The sequence below is a fragment of the Schistocerca nitens genome, chromosome 6 (assembly GCF_023898315.1).
Source record: "Schistocerca nitens isolate TAMUIC-IGC-003100 chromosome 6, iqSchNite1.1, whole genome shotgun sequence".
Taxonomy (NCBI): domain Eukaryota; kingdom Metazoa; phylum Arthropoda; class Insecta; order Orthoptera; family Acrididae; genus Schistocerca; species Schistocerca nitens.
The window spans coordinates 244836017-244858806 of NC_064619.1; the positions used below are offsets into that span (position 1 = coordinate 244836017).

At 42.2% G+C, this 22790-nt stretch overlaps 1 protein-coding gene across 4 annotated transcripts in view; it reads left to right on the top strand.

Annotated features, from left to right (window-relative positions):
* The window catches only part of LOC126262212 (aryl hydrocarbon receptor nuclear translocator homolog), a 566087-nt gene that overhangs the window by 537930 nt on the left and 5367 nt on the right, over positions 1-22790 (top strand). For all 4 annotated transcript variants that reach the window (XM_049958644.1, XM_049958642.1, XM_049958641.1 and 1 more), the window contains 2 exons: positions 11779-11945; positions 14766-15110. In XM_049958644.1, coding sequence (XP_049814601.1) covers positions 11779-11945; positions 14766-15110 — 512 coding nt within the window. The remainder of the gene's footprint in view (positions 1-11778; positions 11946-14765; positions 15111-22790) is intronic.

Genomic DNA, 22790 nt, shown 5'->3' on the forward strand with positions numbered 1-22790 from the left:
TGGCCATAAGTGTACCAAATGCAGTGTGCGTCTTTACACACCATTCTTCTATCACACCTCACTGTACTTTGCTCTGTGAAATTCAAACATGTATGTTTTGTAGTGGAAGCCCTCAAGCCTATATTCAGGACAGTGGAAATGAAAATGTCCTGTGGTCCTCTCCTGCTCCCGGTTGGTTGGTTTGACATCCTGCCCCCCTTAAAACAAGCTCACAATTGCTACTGGATGGGATTATTTGTGACCAGAAAATTTCTCTCTCTTTCTTGCCTATTAGCTAATAACTTTCTCTTTTGTGTGACATACAATTAAACGTAGGAAACATAAAAGCAGTAAAGACAAGAGACAAGCAAGACAGCACACATTTCTTCAATCCTTAGGTCCCAGCATTTCTTTCTCTCTAATCTCATTACCTTCCCCCATGAACCATGGACCTTGCCGTTGGTGGGGAGGCTTGCGTGCCTCAGCGATACAGATGGCCGTACCGTAGGTGCTACCACAACGGAGGGGTATCTGTTGAGAGGCCAGACAAACATGTGGTTCCTGAAGAGGGGCAGCAGCCTTTTCAGTAGTTGCAGGGGCAACAGTCTGGATGATTGACTGATCTGGCCTTGTAACATTAACCAAAACGGCCTTGCTGTGCTGGTACTGCGAACGGCTGAAAGCAAGGGGAAACTACAGCCGTAATTTTTCCCGAGGACATGCAGCTTTACTGTATGATTAAATGATGATGGCGTCCTCTTGGGTAAAATATTCCGGAGGTAAAATAGTCCCCCATTCGGATCTCCGGGCGGGGACTACTCAGGAGGACGTCGTTATCAGGAGAAAGAAAACTGGCATTCTACGGATCGGAGCGTGGAATGTCAGATCCCTCAATTGGGCAGGTAGGTTAGAAAATTTAAAAAGGGAAATGGATAGGTTAAAGTTAGATATAGTGGGAATTAGTGAAATTCGGTGGCAGGAGGAACAAGACTTTTGGTCAGGTGATTACAGGGTTATAAATACAAAATCAAATAGGGGTAATGCAGGAGTAGGTTTAATAATGAATAAAAAAATAGGAGTGCGGGTTAGCTACTACAAACAGCATAGTGAACGCATTATTGTGGCCAAGATAGACACAAAGCCCATGCCTACTACAGTAGTACAAGTTTATATGCCAACTAGCTCTGCAGATGATGAAGAAATTGATGAAATGTATGACGAGATAAAAGAAATTATTCAGGTAGTGAAGGGAGATGAAAATTTAATAGTCATGGGTGACTGGAATTCGTCAGTAGGAAAAGGAAGAGAAGGAAACATAGTAGGTGAATATGGATTGGGGGGAAGAAATGAAAGAGGAAGCCGCCTTGTAGAATTTTGCACAGAGCATAACTTAATCATAGCTAACACTTGGTTCAAGAATCATAAAAGAAGGTTGTATACCTGGAAGAATCGTGGAGATACTAATAGGTATCAGATAGATTATATAATGGTAAGACAGAGATTTAGGAACCAGGTTTTAAATTGTAAGACATTTCCAGGGGCAGATGTGGATTCTGACCACAATCTATTGGTTATGAACTGCAGATTGAAGCTGAAGAAACTGCAAAAAAGTGGGAATTTAAGGAGATGGGACCTGGATAAACTGAAAGAACCAGAGGTTGTAGAGAGTTTCAGGGAGAGCATAAGGGAACAATTGACAGGAATGGGGGAAAGAAATACAGTAGAAGAAGAATGGGTAGCTCTGAGGGATGAAGTAGTGAAGGCAGCAGAGGATCAAGTAGGTAAAAAGACGAGGGCTAGTAGAAATCCTTGGGTAACAGAAGAAATATTGAATTTAATTGATGAAAGGAGAAAATATAAAAATGCGGTAAATGAAGCAGGCAAAAGGGAATACAAACGTCTCAAAAATGAGATCGACAGGAAGTGCAAAATGGCTAAGCAGGGATGGCTAGAGGACAAATGTAAGGATGTAGAGGCTTGTCTCACTAGGGGTAAGATAGATACTGCCTACAGGAAAATTAAAGAGACCTTTGGAGAGAAGAGAACCACTTGTATGAATATCAAGAGCTCAGATGGCAACCCAGTTCTAAGCAAAGAAGGGAAGGCAGAAAGGTGGAAGGAGTATATAGAGGGTTTATACAAGGGCGAAGTACTTGAGGACAATATTATGGAAATGGAAGAGGATGTAGATGAAGATGAAATGGGAGATAAGATACTGCGTGAAGAGTTTGACACAGCACTGAAAGACCTGAGTCGAAACAAGGCCCCGGGAGTAGACAACATTCCATTAGAACTACTGATGGCCTTGGGAGAGCCAGTCATGACAAAACTCTACAATCTGGTGAGCAAGATGTATGAGACAGGCGAAAAACCCACAGACTTCAAGAAGAATATAATAATTCCAATACCAAAGAAAGCAGGTGTTGACAGATGTGAAAACTACCGAACTATCAGTTTAATAAGTCACAGCTGCAAAATACTAACGCGAATTCTTTACAGACGAATGGAAAAACTGGTAGAAGCGGACCTCGGGGAAGATCAGTTTGGATTCCGTAGAAATGTTGGAACACATGAGGCAATACTAACCTTACGACTTATCTTAGAAGAAAGATTAAGAAAAGGCAAACCTACGTTTCTAGCATTTGTAGACTTAGAGAAAGCTTTTGACAACGTTAACTGGAATACTCTCTTTCAAATTCTGAAGGTGGCAGGGGTAAAATACAGGGAGCGAAAGGCTATTTACAATTTGTACAGAAACCAGATAGCAGTTATAAGAGTCGAGGGACATGAAAGGGAAGCAGTGGTTGGGAAAGGAGTGAGACAGGGTTGTAGCCTCTCCCCGATGTTATTCAATCTGTATATTGAGCAAGCAGTAAAGGAAACAAAAGAAAAATTCGGAGTAGGTATTAAAATTCATGGAGAAGAAGTAAAAACTTTGAGGTTCGCCGATGACATTGTAATTCTGTCAGAGACAGCAAAGGACTTGGAAGAGCAGTTGAACGGAATGGACAGTGTCTTGAAAGGAGGATATAAGATGAACATCAACAAAAGCAAAACGAGGATAATGGAATGTAGTCTAATTAAATCGGGTGACGCTGATGGGATTAGATTAGGAAGTGAGACACTTAAAGTAGTAAAGGAGTTTTGCTATTTAGGGAGTAAAATAACTGATGATGGTCGAAGTAGAGAGGATATAAAATGTAGACTGGCAATGGCAAGGAAATCGTTTCTGAAGAAGAGAAATTTGTTAACATCGAGTATAGATTTAAGTGTCAGGAAGTCGTTTCTGAAAGTATTTGTATGGAGTGTAGCCATGTATGGAAGTGAAACGTGGACGATAACCAGTTTGGACAAGAAGAGAATAGAAGCTTTCGAAATGTGGTGCTACAGGAGAATGCTGAAGATAAGGTGGGTAGATCACGTAACTAATGAGGAGGTATTGAATAGGATTGGGGAGAAGAGAAGTTTGTGGCACAACTTGACTAGAAGAAGGGATCGGTTGGTAGGACATGTTTTGAGGCATCAAGGGATCACGAATTTAGCATTGGAGGGCAGCGTGGAGGGTAAAAATCGTAGAGGGAGACCAAGAGATCAATACACTAAGCAGATTCAGAAGGATGTAGGTTGCAGTAGGTACTGGGAGATGAAGAAGCTTGCACAGGATAGAGTAGCATGGAGAGCTGCATCAAACCAGTCTCAGGACTGAAGACTACAACAACAACAATCTCATTACAGCTTTACACTGTGTGCTTTCCTTTCTGTGAAAGAATCTATTACCTCATCAAAATTCGTCAAACGTTTTGCTACATGAAAAATCAAAATGTCATCTAATACCGAAAAAGCTGTTTATACAAATAGTACACAAGAGTGGTGTGGTTTCTCGATTTGATTATGTCTGTTTCATTACTGTCTGCTAGATAAAATGAAATAGGTGTTTCTAATATTGCAGCAATTGTAAAACACGCCAAACAAGCAAAACTGTTTTGTCACAAATGGTCATTTTCATCTATGTCACTTACATAAAAAACATGAAATACCAATATCAAATGCTATTAGGCCTACTACTAGCAAAAGGTCTTATGTTAGGAAATACTTTCACATTTAACTCATATGCTCCAGTTTATAAAGCACGAGATTGAAAAGTAGTAGTAGTAGTAGTATATAATTTTCATATAAATTTGGAATCATCGTATTGTCTCACATAATTTGTGTGATGTCCCCATTTCTTCTCCTTCCTCATTCTAACAAACTACCTTGTCATCACTTTGTAACTGTTCTTGCTGTTGTCAAAACGTATTCTCTGGTTAACTTCACTAAACCTGCCAGAATCACCGGTTTAGTTATGCCGAGTTTATTCCCTGGCTAGGCATTACTACATGTTAGTACAACGCGTTTTCCACTCTATGCAGCTGCTGACTGAGGACTATACAACTGGTCCTTAATAGTGTTGCGATGTGCCAAAAATTTTCTGTCAGAATTTCATTTTCTTGTTATTCCTGTTAGTCATTTATTTCTACTCTAGTAGTCTGGATCTATGGATGTCACTAATAATACTAACAACTCTTAACATTTGCACACCAAATCAACCACATAAACAAACCAACAGGTTTATTCGGCTTAGCTCATACAGCCGTGTCTCCTTTTGGCTGCGGGAAAGCTTTTTATTTGTAGATGTGACAGGGATGACAATTCCCATAGCACAGACATCACTTACCTGGATTCTAGGCACTTTGTGAAACAAGGTTTTTTTCTTTGAGAATATGAATTTGGCACCCCTGAAATTGCCACTCGTGGTAGATACCCTGGTTTGCCACCCCCCCTCCACCCCCCCAAATCCCTCCTCCTCCTCCCTAGATCCAGGCTTGCCACACAGGTAGCAAGCGAGGTGCCTAGTGTGTACTCTTCTTCCACGCTGCTAACTCTCTTTGCCGGTTTGGGTGAGTCTCTGGAAAGGGGGGTTCTTTGTGCATTGCCAAGTAAGACGTATTGTTGATCCAGTTGATAAAACTGCCTTGTTATTGTCCAGAATTTTGAAGCCACACACTGAGCTGGCAAAACTCCCATTTGGTGCATGTTGCAGGTTGCTTACATAGTATTTTAGAAGTCAAATCCATGCGGTGGCAACATGGTTCCAGTTTAACTAGCACTCCGGGCAGTCATATGTGGCCTTGATTGCCGATTTGCGGGGTCTCATGCCAGTGTCATTTTGAGTGTAGTACTTCATATGCAGACTAACTGATTTGGGACATGATTGATCCTGAGTGTCAAACTGGGCATGATTGATCCTGAGTACCAGACTGGGCCAGTGACATTATCCCACTCTTCTTTAGTTGATGTTGCCCAGATTGCTGACAGGTGACCCACTTAGATGTACACAGTCAACAGCCCCCAGTGCCCCATGGGGTTTCCCAGGTGGCCTACTCTCCCACCAAGTCATTGTGTTGACGCCGTTGATGATTCTGGCATTATGTTGTCACAGTGCTGCCCTTCTTCGCCCCTGTCAAGCTCGGTGTGTTTTCATCATTCACAGCATTATAATTCCTGCCCATGGCATTTTTCAGTTCCTCGACTTCACTCTCCTTTCGCTCATTGGGTGAGCCAGCAGTGCTGCCCTGATTGTCTTTTGGTGCATGTTCAATTAGATTGCCTGCTCTCGGAGCTCACGTATGGGATATGCAAAGCAGAGTCCTCTAACTGGAGAGGTATCAAGCCTGGTGTCCCCACAGGGTTCAGTCTTGGATCCCTTATTGTTCTTAACATATATTAATGACTTGCCACTCTATATTTATGAAGATACAAAGCTAGTTATTTTTGCTGATGATACAAGTATAATAATCACACCCAACAAACAAGAATTAGCTGAAGAAATTATAAATAATGTTTTTCAGAAAATTATTAAATGGTTCTCTGCAAATGGACTGTCACAAAAATTTTGAGAAAGCGCAGTATATACAGTTCTGTACAGTAAATGGCATAACACCATTGGTAAATATAAGACTTTTAGCAGAAGTCTATTACTAAGGCATAACATTCAAAATTTCTGAGTGTGTGCATTGAAGAGAAATTGAATTAGAAGAAACACCCTGATGATCTTCGAAAATGGTTAGGTTCAGCTGCTTATACTAACAGGTTTATTGGAAATTTTGGTGATAAATGTATCAGTAAATTTGCCTTCTGTGTGTGTTTCCATTCATTGTGCCCTCCGCCACACACCGTTGGGTGGCTTGCGGAGTATAAATATAGATGTAGATGCTTTCATATGGCCTTATATTGTGGGGTAATTCATCATTAAAGGAAAAAGTGATCATTGCATGAATGCACGTAATCAGAATAATAGCCCAACAGACATTTATTTAAGGAACTCGGGATAGTTACAGTACCTTCGTAGTATAGATGTTCACTTATGAAATTTGTTTTTAATTATCCATCCAAATTAAAAAATAATAGCAAAGTGCATAGCTACAGCACTAGAAGAAAAGATGATTTTCACTATTCTGGGTTAAATCTGACCTTGGCAGAGAAAGGGGTGAATTATGCTGCCACAGAAATCATTGGTCATTTGCCAAATAGCAGTAAAAGTGTGACACACAGCCAACCAGCATCTAAAAAGAAATTAAAAGAATTTCTGAATGACCTATCCTCCTACTCAGTAGATGAATTTTTAGATATGAAGGAGTGACGCTAAATAATAATGATAATAATAATAATAATAATAATAATAAGAAGAAAACAGGAGAAAAAATTGAAAAATACATCCAACTGGCTGAGGAAGTCAAAGACATGTGGCATCAGGATAAAGTTGACATCAGACCAATTATACTATCAACTACAGGAGTCATACCACACAATATCCACCAGTACATCAATGCAATAGAGCTACATCCAAACGTATATATACAACTACAGAAATCAGTAATTATTGATACATGTTCAATTACCCGAAAGTTCCTAAATGCAATATAACACATACCATACAGTTAAAAGGAAGTGACGCCTGATCAAGGTCCGCGTCACTTTTCATTTTTAACCAGACTTAACATCTGAGAAAGTAAAGAAAGAAATAATAATAATAATATATGTTCCACATCATTATGAAATGTCTTGTTCATGATCTGTGGAACAAGTATTAATGTAATGTAAAATGCTGTCAGTTAGGCCATGTGGCAACTGTTCTTGACAGTCAGTGAGTTGCTGATTGGTCATTGGATGTCCCTGCATTTTCACTGAAATCTGGGATTTTCTCTGACGGCCCGCATCTGTTGCCCTAGCATATTTTGCTGATACTGGTAGTGGATGGGTGACTGGCTGAATTTCAAGTAAACATGGGAGTGGCGGTTAGCTTCATTAAATTAGATATGTATAGACTCTTGGGCTGCCCAGCACTGCAATGGCCGCTACTATGAGTTGTATCATACCATAAACAGCGTATTCCTTTCAGTCTCTGCATGGTTTAAAAAAGTGGAACAGCAACTTACATTGTTAGTGGTTGATTCCAATTGCTGCAAAATATTTTCAGGTTAGCCGCTTTTTCTTGTTTTTTGCTTCCAGACAGTTGACAAAGTTCATTTAGTGTCTCATTCGGTCCCTTTTCAAGATTTAGACTCAGAGCTTCATTTCTCTTATTTCATCGAATCGGTGGCCCACCCCTTTGTTGATGTTTCAGAAGCCCAACAGCACGGGGAGGTCCAGTATCTTTCACGCATTGACTTGCGTGATGCGTACCTGCAGTTGCCGTTTGTTGTAGCTTCTTAAGAGTTTGTTGACAGAACCCCCTTTGGACTTAGCCAGTTCAATTGCTTGCCTGTTGGAAACTCTTCTGTGCCAGAAATTTATTAGTGATATTTAGAGCTTTTGATCATGACATACCCTGTTGTGTAAACTACCTTGGTGACATCTGGGCCGCGGGCTCTACATCAGAATACCATTTTTAAAATCTACAGAGAGTTTTCCAATGTCTTCTGGAGAATGTCCTGCTGTGAAGTTTTCTTCCCTGCTACCACCAACTCTGTTTGCCGGTTTTGATTAATCTACGGAATGGGGGCTCTTGCTGCATTGCCAGGTAAGATGTATAGTTGATCCAGTTCATAACACCGCCTTGTTATTGTTCAAAATTTTGTAGCCACACGCTGAGCTGAGAAAGTGCAGTTTTTCTCCTAGAAAGTGCGTCTGTTGGGACTTATGCTTAGTAAAGATGGCTTCACCCTATGGATGATAACATATAGGTCATCTTCAACTTGCCGACATCTAAGAACCTGAATGAGCTAAAGTCTTTTTTGGGCAAGCTTTCATATTATGCTAAGTTCGTTCCCCAGACCACACACCTCTGCCATTCCCTTAAATGTCTTTGCCAAAATGGCATTAATCTTGTTTAGTCTGAAGATTGTCAACAGGGTTTCAGGCCTTAAGAAGTAGTTGTGCTCTTATCCCTTTTTGGCTTCTTTTACACTGCGAAACCTTTAACCCCAGTGTGACGTGTCCCAGTATGGCATTGATGTGGTTCAGTCCCATCTTTAACCTAAATTACACCAAGCAGACCATTGCTTACCTGTCAAAGACACTTTCCGTGGCACAATGTAATTGTTCACAGGCGAAGAAAAAGGTTTCTGGCTATTGTTTTCGGAATTAAAAAGTTTCATGTTTTCTTGTGTGTGACAGGGTTTCCTCCTCAGCACCATCCACAAGCCACTGGTTTCCTTGTTTGGCACTCGTTCCAAGCTACCAGATAGGACTGTCCACCGATTGCAGAGGTGGATCCTCTTGCTCAGTAATTGTTGCTATGTCATTCATTCCTGCCTCAGTGTCCAGCATGCAAATGTTGATCTGCTATTGCGACTGCCGGTGGGGCTCAATCTGGAGTTCAATCTGCTGAAGGCTCTTGTGTTTCTGTTGGATGATAACCTTGCAGCAGATCCTGTCGGATTTTCCATAGAAAGTGTAAGAGGTCATGAGCGCTATGGCTCCTGAGCTACTATTCCGTAAAATCATTTCGGCTGTCCAGGTGGGCTGGCTGGACCGCATGTCCTTGGGTGCTGATCCGGCATGGTGTATGGTTTTTATCCTATGTGATCATATCAGTGTTATCCAAGGGGCCCTCTTTCTTGCCACGGGGGAGCAGCCCTGTTAGCTGCCCCCTCTCCCCCATTGTTGTGTCCCTTCATACTCCAGCTGCTGCATGTGTCACTTTGGGATATGACTTGTATGGAGGCATTGGTGTAATGTCACATCTACAGGTTGGCGATTGATCGCGACATCGAACATCTGGTGTGGGCTTGCGGGACCTGTGCACAGAACCAGGCTGCATCACTGTGCCACTTTTCCTGTTGGCAGGTCACAGAGCTCCCTTGGAACAAGATGCATGTCGGTTGCATGGGTCCATTTATGGGCTGCATGTGTTTGTTGATGAGTGATGTCTTATTAAATTTAGTGTGGTGTAGAAACGTGCAATAAAATTTTGGGTACAGCAGAAAGTTCTCAAAGTCTGATTGCAAATGATGAACAGAATGTTATGTCCATGCCATTGACTGTCACTCTTCATGTGTTATTGGTCATTTTTGCCATCGAGGGATTCCCCAGGACCATTGTGTGTGATAATGGTCCATTTCCATCCTTCTGGTGGAGCCAGCAGCATCTGTGTTGCCTACTTTGGTGGTCGGTCCACTGCCTGAGTCTCCGATACCCTCTCTGGTTCTGTTCCCAATGTCACGGCCCAAGCCCAAAGTGGCTCTATGTGACTTTTCAGGGGTTGGGGGATTTAGTATTCCTGCCAACAGACATCACAATCTAAACAGATGAGCTGGTGTGTGTACTGCAGCGGACTAGTGCAGAAAACGACTGTGAGGCGACGCATGTGACATATTGCAGGTGCAGGCCCGCTGATGGAAATGGTTACCAGCATGTGACAGTAAGCCAGGCAGAGTAGTTCTACTGCCGAGTTCAACCCCTTGTGGACCTCGCCTAGCACCTCATGCTGTGTGCTGTCTCCATGTGTTCAGTCGTCAGCTGCCCACACCTTCCATGTGTTGTGCTCACCGCCTTGCACATATCTAGTGGTTTTGGACTTCTTGCTTCCCTGTAAATTGACTTGTACTTCAAGTTTTTGTTTCCTCCTGCAGGGTTATGTTTCCTGGCTTATTACAGTCCATGGAGCAAGGTGTATTAGAGTGTTTCAAACTATATTACTTAAGAGAATTGTTACGTAAGTTATTGTTAGAATGAAAAGAGGAGGGAGAAGAAAGTCTGGTAATAAATCATAAAAATATCCAAACATGCGTCCTACATGATAGGAGCAGCATGGGATGGTGTAAAGGATCAGAATTTGAAAAAAAACATGCAATAAAATTTTGGGTACAGCAGAAAGTTCTCAAAGTCTGATTGCAAATGATGAACAGAATGTTATGTCCAGAACGCTCAAGATATTAAGAGAACTCAATTGCTATGGAAGTGATGAATAAGATATTAAAAAATGAACGAGTGTCTATGATGTAAATCCAAGGCATAAAAAAATGTAGTATGTTGAATTTGTAAATCTTGTCACTGGTAAAGTACCTCATCAACTAGTGGTCCAGAAAATGAAGAACAAAACATACCAGCTGCTTTTGAAGCGTTTAGGTGTTTAGATACTGGCTTGCAATGGTTTGAAGCTCAAGAAATTGACCAGATTCAGATATCTATCCCGAGGAAAGTGTGCGACTTAGTGGCTCGTAAGTGGGTAGGCTTGCTTAGAAAGAATGCAGTTAAGGATTTTATAAGTGTTAATCCTGTACATGCAGAGTGATTCCATGTTGATAATACAAACTTTCCGTGATGATGGAGAAGGATAAATGTATCAACTTTAGGTAAGGGAGCTTGGTCCGGAAACAATGAGTTCAAAATTATAAGCGAAACTTGTTCTGATACTTCTTTAGTGTAAGCGCTTTGCTTTTCATATCCTGGGAGAAGGTAGTATGGATCAAAACAAGAAAAAAAATCTTGTAAACATGGGCTGTAAAATGCATGTGTTTAGAGCTATGAGGACTTTTTCAGTAGAAGAGATGTCTTTCATAATAGCAAAGATAAACAAGTGCTCATAGCTCTTGAAAGTATGCACTTAAGAGCCCATGTTTACATGTCATTTTTATCTAGTTATGGTCCATGCTTACCACATTTTGGGTATGGTAAGTAAAGAGCTTGTAGTAAAAGAGGTTGCCTGTCAGAGGTAACAGAATGATTTCCACTTATAACTTTCAACTTGGTCATATCTGGACCAGGTTCCTTTACCTCAGACTGATACATTTACTCTTTTTCGTATCCCAAAAGTTTGTAATATCATCACGGAATTACCCTGTCTGTACTGAACATGGAAAATGCAAATACATTACATATTTTGTTTACTAGGCTGTACTACATACACTTCAATTGTACACTTTGTAATAATAAAAGAGATCCATGTTGTAAATATATGCAGTTTTTATTGGTAAATGTAAGTGTACAGTTTGATTATCCAAGTAAATTATTTTTCTGAACACCTATGTCCCTTATTTAGTTTGGATAATCGATGCTCTACAGCTATTCTTCATTTTTTGACAAAAAATGTACCACAGTTATTAGGAGTGCAACATCAGTAACAACCAGCAAAATGTCACGTTAAACGTATTATAATGATATAATATGTATTTTTAATGTTTGCTTGATTATGAACTGAGGTTTGAAATGCATGGTGATATGTTTTACTTAATATACTGGCTTCATTTTTTCCTCCCAGTAACATCTAGGCTGATATTGTGGAACACAGACATGATTGGGCATTTGCTCTCTGTGCAGGTCACTACATGGGCAGGCTGATAACACAGCTGGAGACCCTACTGATCAGGTCACCAGTTACCAGTCTGCAGGTCCAGGCCCTGGGCTTGATTACAGTTTGCAGCGTGCTCATCGTGCTGCAGATCAGGTTTATCCACATATGATGACAACAGCACCTCATATCCAAGGTAAGTATTGGGAATAGGTGTAATGAAGTGCATTCAATGCTACAAAATGATTTGGAGGGAATATGCCTTTATAGTCACTGCAATGAGATATGGGCCACGTACAGGAAGATATTATTTCAAAGCCAAAAGAGCAAGAGCTGGTATTAAAGCATATAAAACACAGGAAAATAATGTCCAGTAAAAAATAAGTAACATTTTAGTGACTTTCCTAGCAGCTATCAGAATAATAGTTCATTGATTTACTATTGTGAAAAGCTGCAGAACCCTGACATAAAATTCCACTCTTAGAAACATGCAGTGTTGTTGGTGTTCTGCACCAGTTATCTTTTAGATGCACTGATCAGCCAGAACACATGTCTGTGTCTAATTCACATGGAAGGCACATCATGTGATACCAAAGACAAATATATCAGGTCCAATCAAACTCCAAACCACTTCTGTGGTTCAGATTCACTGATGATATCTTCACAATGTGCACCCAGGGCCAAGACACCCTGTCCTCATTCCTCCACAATCTCTATGCCTTCTGTCCCATCCACTTCACCTGGTCCTGTCCAACCCAACGTGCCACTTTGCTGGAAGTTGACCTCCACTTCTCTGATGGCTCCATCCGTCTCTTTGTCCGTATTAAGTCCAGTAACCACCAACAGTACCTTCATTTTAACAGCTATCACCCCTTCCACACCAAAAAATCGCTCCCATACAGCCTGGCCACCCATGGACAGCATATCTGCAGTGACGAGAATCCTGGCCAGTATGCCGAAGGTCTGACAAAGGCCTTCACAGACAGCACTACTCCCAAACCTAGTCCACAAACAGATTCCTGCACCATTGTCTCACACACCTCTAACCCTCCCATCACCCCCAAGAATTGGCTGCAAAGGAATGCCCCACTCATCACCCAATATCAATTGGGTATGGAGCAGCTGAACCATGCCTTTTGCCAGGACTTTGATTATCTATCATCATGCCTGGAAATTAGAGAGTTCCCATCCATGATTGTTCTCACCACTCCTAAAACAGTATTCCAATGCCCACTCAACCTACATAGCATTCTTTTCCACCCTCACTCTTCCTCAGGGGTCATATCCATGTGGAAGACCTATTTACAAGACCTGTCCAATTCACCAAACCAGCACATTGTACTCCAGTCCTGTCAAAGGCTTATTCTATCCTATCAGAGGAGGGGCCACCTGTGAAAGTAGCCATGTAATATACCACCTCTGCTGCGATTTCTACAAGCGTTTTATGTGGGTATGACCATGAACCAGCTGTGCACCATGATTGGCCACTACCAAACTATGGACAAGAAAAGAGTTGACCTCCAAGTGGCACAAGATGCTGCTGAGCACAACATGCTGGATTTCAATGGCTGCTTCACAACCTGTGCCATATGGATGCTCCCCTCCAGCACTAGCTTGTTTGAGCTATGTAGATAGGAATTATCCTCGCAACTCGTCAATCACTCCCGTAATCATCCTGCCCACAATTTCCACTAACTCACCGGCTCCGTACCCTCTGTCGAGTAGTGTTCCATTCCTCTGTCCTGTTACTCCTTCCCAATCCACACCCTACATAATCTACATTGTGCATCAAATTGACTGACAGGCTCCGGTGGCCATGTGACACATGCCTAGCCCATGTACCTACCACCTGTCCCATCTGCATTCCTATCCTGTACACTTGCTGTCTCCCTCAGAGTTGCTAGCTTCCTGCCATGAACTCCACCTCCTGCTTCATGCCTCTTTCTTCTGCTTACTCCACCTGACGCAACACCTACCATGTTTCACTTGCTAGACTGCAATCCTGGCGTTGTGTGTCCCACCTCTGCTTCTCTGCTAGTCAGTAAGTAGTCTCTTTTTACTGATGTATAACTTTCCTGTGACTTTAAAGGGCTGCATGCTGTAAAGAATCAAGAACAGTTCGAAAATAACTGTAGCATTCATAAATACAACACTAGGAACAAAAATTGAAGTGACTAGTAGTTTGTATGTTTTATAAGTATGAGTGTAATTTCTAACAGATGCTTCTTTTTAGTGGTGTATATCTCATCCCAGAAGATTCCTCTTAGCCACTTATTGTGATACTTGATTAATAAAGCAAGGTTTAATATTTCCTTAGTAAGTATGTGTCATGATGTTCATCATTGCATATAAGGAACGAAATGCATTGCACGAAGTGGCACATACTTTGTTTCTGTTAATTAGTTGCAGATCTCATACATTAGTCTCAGTTCATACAATATTGTATTTAAAAATTAAAGTAAAATGGTGAAGTTTTTCAATAAATTGAAGGAAATGAAATTTGTTTTAATGTAATTCATCTAATGAGCCCTGGAAGGAAACATTCATTTACTGCTGTTAGTGTTAGCCACATCTTTAAAAATTCCACTTTCCATGAAATGTTTTATCACACACAAATATAAGAAGCTATAAATTACAAGTGGACACCATACCAAAACTTCAGTGCTGTACTGAACTTCTAAAGATCCAAGATATGTACCACTGGAATAATACTTCTGCATATGATATTTATAAAGGAAGTTATGTTACCATGTTGTGCCAATATCATAAACATACAGTTTATTATCATAGTGTTACAGAGGAATTAATAGGCAGGAGCTCTTTTAATCTCCAATTGAAGTGATTGAATTGAGACATTATATAACAAGAACTGACGATATTTGATGAATAGAAATCTAAACCAGAGAGTTAGTAATTTATGGATTATTAACTTTGAAAGGGTTTTCATGTAATTTGTTTCAGTAATATCTGTTGTTTCTTTCTAAGCACAAGTTCACATGAAAAATATTATATTCAGTAGGTCCAAGCCCACAACAGCAACAGCAGCAGCGACCGAGTAGTGCTTACGGAGGATACGATACCTCACATTCACATTCACCTGCCGGGTACGCTTCCCCTGTGGCCAGCGTTGGCCGTGTCGGTAAACCTGCAGCTGCTAGTCCTGCCCCTGCACCTGCAGCTGCTCCTGCCCCTTCTGCAGCATGGAGCCTCAGACAGCAAGCTGAAGGTTATCAGTATGGCCAGCTGAGTCCGTCACGGTCTCCCGGTGGTCCAACAGCTCCGACAGCACCTACATATACTCAGCTAGCACCTGGCCAAGCAAGGGCAGCAGCCTACCACGCTCCAACGTCATCTGCGGCAGGTGAGTAACGTTTGTCAGAGACAAAGCAGCAGTGCTTCATACACACAGCAATTCAGTAGAAATTTAGTCAGATCCCTTCATTAGGTGTTCCTCTTCAGAAGAAGGTATCTTGGGTGACTGTGCACAAATTGTCACTATAACTGTGTGACAGAGCTAGTGGAGTACGTGTGTAAGAGAGCAGGGGCAGCAGTAACAAAGGAAGAAGATGAATACTTGTGCTGGGACTCCTGACCCAGATACGTTGTGTTAGTTGCACATTGCTGTGGTGGATGGTTGGAGGGGTAGTATATAGGGAAGTGAAGAGGGTAACTTTGTCCTCTACCCAAAGGTTAATTTGAATTTTACAGTGATTTATCAGGCTTGGTCCTGTTGAGTACAGCTCAATTTGGACTGTCTGACCATTGCACAATGTGAACACACTATGACAAGGTTTACTGGAACAAAATACTTTATTGTGGCAACTGTATTTAACAAACAGGGTGAACAGAGAGCACAGAAATTATTACTGATCGTCAAATATTGATTGGAATGTGAACTCTTAAGGTAAACTATTGCACAGGTAAATCATTCTGGAATGTACAAATACTTGGGAGGAAGTCAGTAAGTGATTACCAGTCTAACCTGGAGTGACAGAATCAAGTCAGAAAATGACACACAGAAATACGAGACACACAAAAATTCACAGCAGGGAATAAACTTATTAGAAAACACAGCACCCCTGGCGGCTGGTGCGGAAGCTGCTTGACAGCTGCAATTTGCTCGTTACCACAGTGAGCAACAGTCTGTCCTTTTCATAATATTGTTGATATTTCGACATAAACTTTCCATTGTTTGTTTCTTTAAACCATGGTTTGGCTAAAGTACACTTCCAGAGTGATGTAGATTCAGTATTTTATTTTATTTTTAAGCCTTGTAAGTACTTGTGCCTCACAAGTTAATCATTTGCTAAAAGTTAAAATACAGCTTAACTGATTGATTGATTGATTTTAACAGGAGAGCTAAAACAGCTTAGGTCTGACCCACCACTGCCCGCACCGAAACTAGGTTTATTGTGCGGTATCTCCGTGTATATCTAGTAAAGCCAGCCAGTGCCCTTAAATAGTGCAAGGAGTCCCTTTACCAGTTTTTTGTTAGACACAATTTCTTCAGGTCTCGTTGTCCCAAAGATTCTGTATCTTTTACTCTCCAATGCAATGCATTCAAAGATTAGGCGTGATGCAGTTTCTTCACCCTCATCCCAGATCCTACATTTAGGGTCCTCTTCCATTATGCCCATTGTTTGTAGGTGTTTTTTGAAGTTCTCATGGCCCGGTCATCAGTCCAGTCATGAGTTTGATCTCTTTCGTGTTCAATCCCAGGATTACAGAGCTTCTTTTAAAAGATGGCTTGGGCATCATTACCTTACCATGTTTTTGTTTATGGACCTTGGTCCAATATCCTACATGCTGTTTCCTAAGCCATTTCTGTAGCTCTAATTTGATCATAGCCTTGGTGATTGTCAAGACAGGTTCCGGTCCAATAAATGGAGTTGTTGCCCCAATCCTAGCCAATCTATTGGCTTGTTCATTGCCACAGATCCCTGAGTGGCCAGGGACCCATACTAGGCACACCCTATTGCTTCCCCCTAGCTCCACCAGAGTCCTGTTGCAATCTGCAACAATCTTAGATCTTGTTGCAGAAGCTGCCAATGATTTCAGGGCTACCTGGCTGTCTGAATAGATGTAGATGCTACGGTCATTGTAGCACCTACTCATATTCTCCTCCACACTTGCCCTGATTTCAGTAAATTCAGCTTGGAATACAGAGGCCAGTTTCACTAGAGAGATGCTGCTCTCCAGTCTTGGCTGAACCTCGTACAACCCTGCCCCAACGCCTTGATCTGTTTTCGACCCATCGGTGAACCAAACGATGTCCCCCGTACGGTGTTGTTTTCTCCCACTGCTCCCTACTTCCAATTATTATGTTGTAAAGCTTGTTGTCGAAGCAGTTGGGAGTTACTATATAGTCAGTAGGCATTTCCCCAGCCATACCTATACTTACTTCACTCACTATGTTAGTGTGTGATTCTGGATATCCGAATGAGACCCAGTTTTGGCCAGTTTTAAGTCCGTATGCCCCAGCTGCTGCCTCCATCTTAACCCAAAGGTGAAGTGGAGGCATATCCAGCATGGCTTCCATTCCAACAGTTGGTGTGCTGCTAATTCTGCCTGTTATGGCTAAGCAATGGCAAGGAAAGCGTTTCTGAAGAAGAGAAATTTGTTAACATCGAGTATAGATTTAAGTGTCAGGAAGTCATTTCTGGAAGTATTTGTATGGAGTGTAGCCATGTATGGAAGTGAAACATGGACGATAAATAGTTTGAACAAGAAGAGAATAGAAGCTTTCAAAATTTGGTGCTACAGAAGAATGCTGAAGATTAGATGGGTAGATCACATAACTAATGAGGAAGTATTGAATAGGATTGGGGAGAAGAGAAGTTTGTGGCACAACTTGACCAGAAGAAGGAATCGGTTGGTAGGACATGTTCTGAGGCATCAAGGGATCACCAATTTAGTATTGGAGGGCAGCGTGGAGGGTAAAAATCGTAGAGGGAGACCAAGAGATGAATACACTAAGCAGATTCAGAAGGATGTAGGTTGCAGTAGGTACTGGGAGATGAAAAAGCTTGCACAGGATAGAGTAGCATGGAGAGCTGCATCAAACCAGTCTCAGCACTGAAGACCACAACAACAACATGACTAAGCAGGCCAATCTCTGCACCTTAGCAAGCTCTTTAGCAGCAACCCACTGTTCTACTTTTTTCCGCCACACTAGGGCCCCATAGGAAATCCTAGGTCTAACCACTGTAGTGTATATCCAGGGCATACCCCTGGAGCTTAGGCCCCAGTTTTTGCCACAAGCCCTCCTAGTACTCACTAAAGTACTTTTTGCCTTGGAGCAGATACTCTTAATATCAGGGGTCCAAGTTAGCTTCTCATCCAAGGTTACCCCTAAATATTTCACTGTCCCCTTCACAGGTATAGTTTCATTGAAGAGCTTTAAATTCCAACTTGCATGCTGAATAAATCTCTTCGTAAATGGCACCACAACAGTCTTCTTAGGATTAACTCTCAGATCCTGTTTAATGCACCATTTTTGCACAATGTCCAATCCTCCTTGTGCGATATTCCTGACTGTGTCAGTGAATTTGCCAAGAGTTACTATGACAAATTCATCTGCGTATCCTTGGCAGAAGCATTGTCTGGAATTCAGTTCCTCGATGAGTTCATTCACCACTAGATTCCACAATAGAGGAGACAAAACTCCTCTTTGTGGGCAGCCTCTAGTGATCTTAATTACCATGTTTTCATTCATCATGGTAGCCTCTACCTTCCTTCCACTAAGCATGGCTCTGGTCCACCTACATATGGTGGTCCCCAGGTCATGCATCTCTGCTGCCCTTACCATGGAATCAAAGGTCATGTTACTAAAGGCCCCCTCGATATCCAGGAAGATGCAGAGGGCTATTTCTTCGAAATGAAGTGCTTTTTCCACCTTCCCAATGAGTTGGTGGAGAGCTGTCTCACATGATTTACCTGATTGGTATGCGTGTTGGTGTAGAGGGACCCTACTTAGCCTCCTATCCACAACATATACATTAACCAGTTTTTCCAATGTTTTGAGAATGAAGGAGGACAGACTGATTGGTCTCATATCCTTGGCCTTGGTATGATCAATTCTTCCTAGCTTTGGAATTAAGACAACCTTCACTGCCCTCCAATTATTGGGAATGATTCCTACTGCTAAGCTAACCCTAAATAGCCTGCATAGGATTCTTATAAGCTTTCCTCCTGCCTGTTGTAGGAGAGCTGGAAAAATTCCATCTGGGCCAGGTGACTTGAACGGCTGGAATGTTCCCACTGCCCACTGGATTTTGTTGAAGTTTTACACTCCTTGGCCGATTCCCAGTCCTCTCTTCGAGTGTCTGAGAACCATTGTCTCTCTGAGGTCACATACTGGTCTGTTTTATCCGGCAGAGCATATTGAGGAAAGTGAGTTTTGAGGAGCAATTCCAGCGTCTCATGTACTGTCTTTGTATATTCCCCATCCTCCTTCCTCAATGTACCTCCTGGATTAGTTGGTACTCTAGTGAGAATCTTGTGAAGTCTGGCTTGTGCAGCCGTGCCTTCCACTTCCTCACAGAACGCCTTCCAGGATGCTTCCTTTGCTTGTCTTATTGCAAGATTGTAATTGACAAGGGTCTCACAATATTAAGCCCATGCTTCCTTTGCTTGTCTTATTGCAAGATTGTAATTGACGAGGGCTTCACAATATTTAGCCCATTGTCGTTTACGTCTTGCAATATTAAACAGTCTCCGTACCTGTGTTCTTTGTGTTTCCAATTTGTTATTCCACCAAGGAACACTCCTATTTGTGCAGTTGTCCTGATATGAGGTCACTATGGCAGAGGTAAAAGCCTCTGCTACTTCTTCAAATTCTAATGGCTTCCTTATCATGGTTTTAATTTCTGATAAGCCTAAGTCAAGGTCCCTCCTATATGTCTCCCAGTCTGTCTTGCTGGGATTTCTATAAGTCATGGTCTGTCTAGATTGCCATTTCAACCTTGAATTTAATGTAAATGTGGTCCGATGAGGATGGCTCCAACAACACATGCCATTGTTTGACATAGCTACCCATCGTCATGAAACCAAATGTTATGTTAATTACTTCTTCCCTTCTGCTAGTCCTGAATGTAGGTTCATTGCCCCTATTCAGGACCTCTTTAAGTTGTTAGGTAAGAGGAATTCAAGAAGGTATTCACCTCTACTGTTGGTGTCCTTGCTGCTCCACACTAGGTTGTGGGCATTGGCGTCACACCCCACCAGCAGTTGGTCACCTTGCCAATGGCAAGTCTCTACCAGTCTCCTCACCTCCAAGGGAAGGGGGAGAACTGTCTTCGTAAGGAAGGTATGCTGAGGCCAAAATAATTTCCCTCATTTATACCTTCCTTACATTGCTGCATTTTGATGGTCCCTAGAGCTGAAATCCATCATTGGCATGAAAGAAATGCCATGTCTAACATAGATGCATGTTTTGGAGTTTCGTAGATTCCTAGCATAGATCAGCTTACCTCCAGTGCCTCCGAGGCCCGATACACCCCTTTTGTATAAATAGGGTTCTTGTATCAGGGCCACGTCCACTTCCTGTCTCCCCAGGCAGCGGCTCAGGGCAGCAGAGGCCCCTTTACTGTGCTGCAGATTAATCTGCAGCACCTCCAGGTTCCATCTTACTGCCATCTTCGAGAACCCTGACGGTGACCTGCGAGAACCCTAAAAACAGTTTCAGGTCCTGCTCCCGCATAGCCTTCAGGGACTTCTCACCAACTTCCATCACCAGGGTTCGTCCTTCCGGAGCTACCTTCTGGTTAATCACTCTCCAGTCTTCTGTCAGGACTTTTGGGTTCTGATCACCTATTTTCCCAAACAGAGTCTTGGGAGAGACTTCCTTAAGGATCTTGGGTACCCATAATGATATCTTTGCGGTCTTAAGAAGCTCCGCTGTCGTCTTGACTAGCAGCTTCGCATCTTACGACGGGGATATCTTGGGCACCTTGTCCTTGAGCCATTCTACTGTGTGCACCCCCTCTCAGACAAAACTGAGTGCACCACGCTCTAGATAGACCCTCCCAAGTTGGGACCTGGGCCAACGTCTCCCCCCCCCCCCCAACCTTTTCAAAGAGGGCCATCTGTACTAGTTCCTCCTGCTGCAAGGTGATGGCCACCAGTGGATAACCTTCCTGGATTACCGTATTTACTCGAATGTAAGCCGCACTCGAATCTAAGCCGCACCTGAGAAATTAGACTCGAAATCAAGGAAAAAATATTTTCCCGAATCTAAGCCGCACCTGAAATTTGAGACTCGAAATTCAAGGGGAGAGAAAAATTATAGGCCGCATTTCCAAATCGAAACAAAGTTGGTCCATTGTAATATGAGACACAATTTAGGTCGAATAAATGACGATACAGCTACAGTAGTTTGGTTCGAGTTGTAAGTTAGCAGTTAAGCTTTACCAGGTAGCCATTGCTATGCGTCAGGCGCTCCGTCCGTATTTATACGGGTACCCTTCCTTTTCCACGTGCTTCGTCTGGTTTGAATTGATAGCTTATTTTTCTTTGATCTGATAAGCGCAGTTTTCTTTGTTTACGTCACTCTAAGCTGAAAATGCGTTACTGTACTGTGTCATGCATTGTTTGTCGCATTCTGATTGTGCGTGTTTACGGCCTGTCGCAGCTCGCGGCATGGCTTGCTTTTGTGCGCGCTACCGCCGATCTCATTAGCGAAACAATGGCAAGAAACTGCTATTAGTTGTTACTTACACTGCTACTTTCTTTGATAATGATCAACAAGCACCAAATAATAGACTGCATATGATAGAAGATGTTCTGAACGAGAGTTTAGCGAAAATTTTTCTCCGTTTGAAAATCTTTGCAGGCGCCTCTTTAGTACATTACATTCTACACAGAAATTAGAGTCATCTTAGATTTAAAAATCTAGTCAATTGCTGTGCTTCATTTCTGACTGTATCTCTATTAAGCATAAGAATAATACGAATATAAACATGACATGATATGTATATTCTTCTGCGTTTGCTGTTGTCTCACTCTAGTTTCGTAGTTTATTAGGCAGACTGGATTTAAATGAGGTAGCAGCAAACATGAAACAATACATGGCAAAATGTTTATATGCGTATTATTCTTATGGTGACGAGAATACTGCATGTGATTCACAATTTATAAAAGTTCCTATTATAGCAACCATCTCTTCTCACAGATAGGAAAAAATTCAGAACGTAGAGTTAGCCATATTGACAAACATCCCAAACAGTCTTGCCAGTCGGATTTTCGTAGTACATTCAAAATAGCTCGTCTTCCACCTTTTTTTTAAATTTATTTACTGACGCAGAGGTTTTGGCGCCAGTATTTATCTTTGTGCCTACAAAGCACGTCTGTGTAGCGCTACATATTTTCGACGGCAGAAGTAAGTTGTGGCGGCACCCACCAACTTTTTTCAGAATTTCCGCTGGCTTTGCACTCGATTCTAAGCCGCAGGTGGTTTTTTGGATTACAAAAACCGGAAAAAAAGTGCGGCTTAGATTCGAGTAAATACGGTAATGCCACCCTAAAAACCGAGACTGCAGTACTATAGGTCTGTTTCCCTATTTGCCGACCGTGGTGGCCACGCGGTTCTAGGCGCTGCAGTCCGGAACCGCGCGACTGCTACGGTCGCAGGTTCGAATCCTGCCTCGGGCATGGATGTATGTGATGTCCTTAGGTTAGTTAGGTTTAAGTAGTTATAAGTTCTAGGGGACTGATGACCTCAGATGTTAAGTCCCATACTGCTCTGAGCCATTTGTTTCCCTATTTCTTGCCTCGGTTTTTTCTGGACTCGCTTATCCAAGGAGGAGGGAGTCTTTGATTCCTCCCTTATCCACTTACTACCTGTCTTTGACTTTGTGGGGGTCTACGTGTCCTCTTCAACCTGAGACAGTTTTTTCCTGGGAGTCTTGGGTTCTAGTCCCTTTGGAAGCCATTCTTTTCCTTCCTTTTTCCTCTGTTCCCTGAGTAGCTTCCTCCTTTGGGCCCCAGACAAGCCTTTGATCTTAATCTGGTCTAGCTTCTCGGCTACAGTTCCCACTCCCGG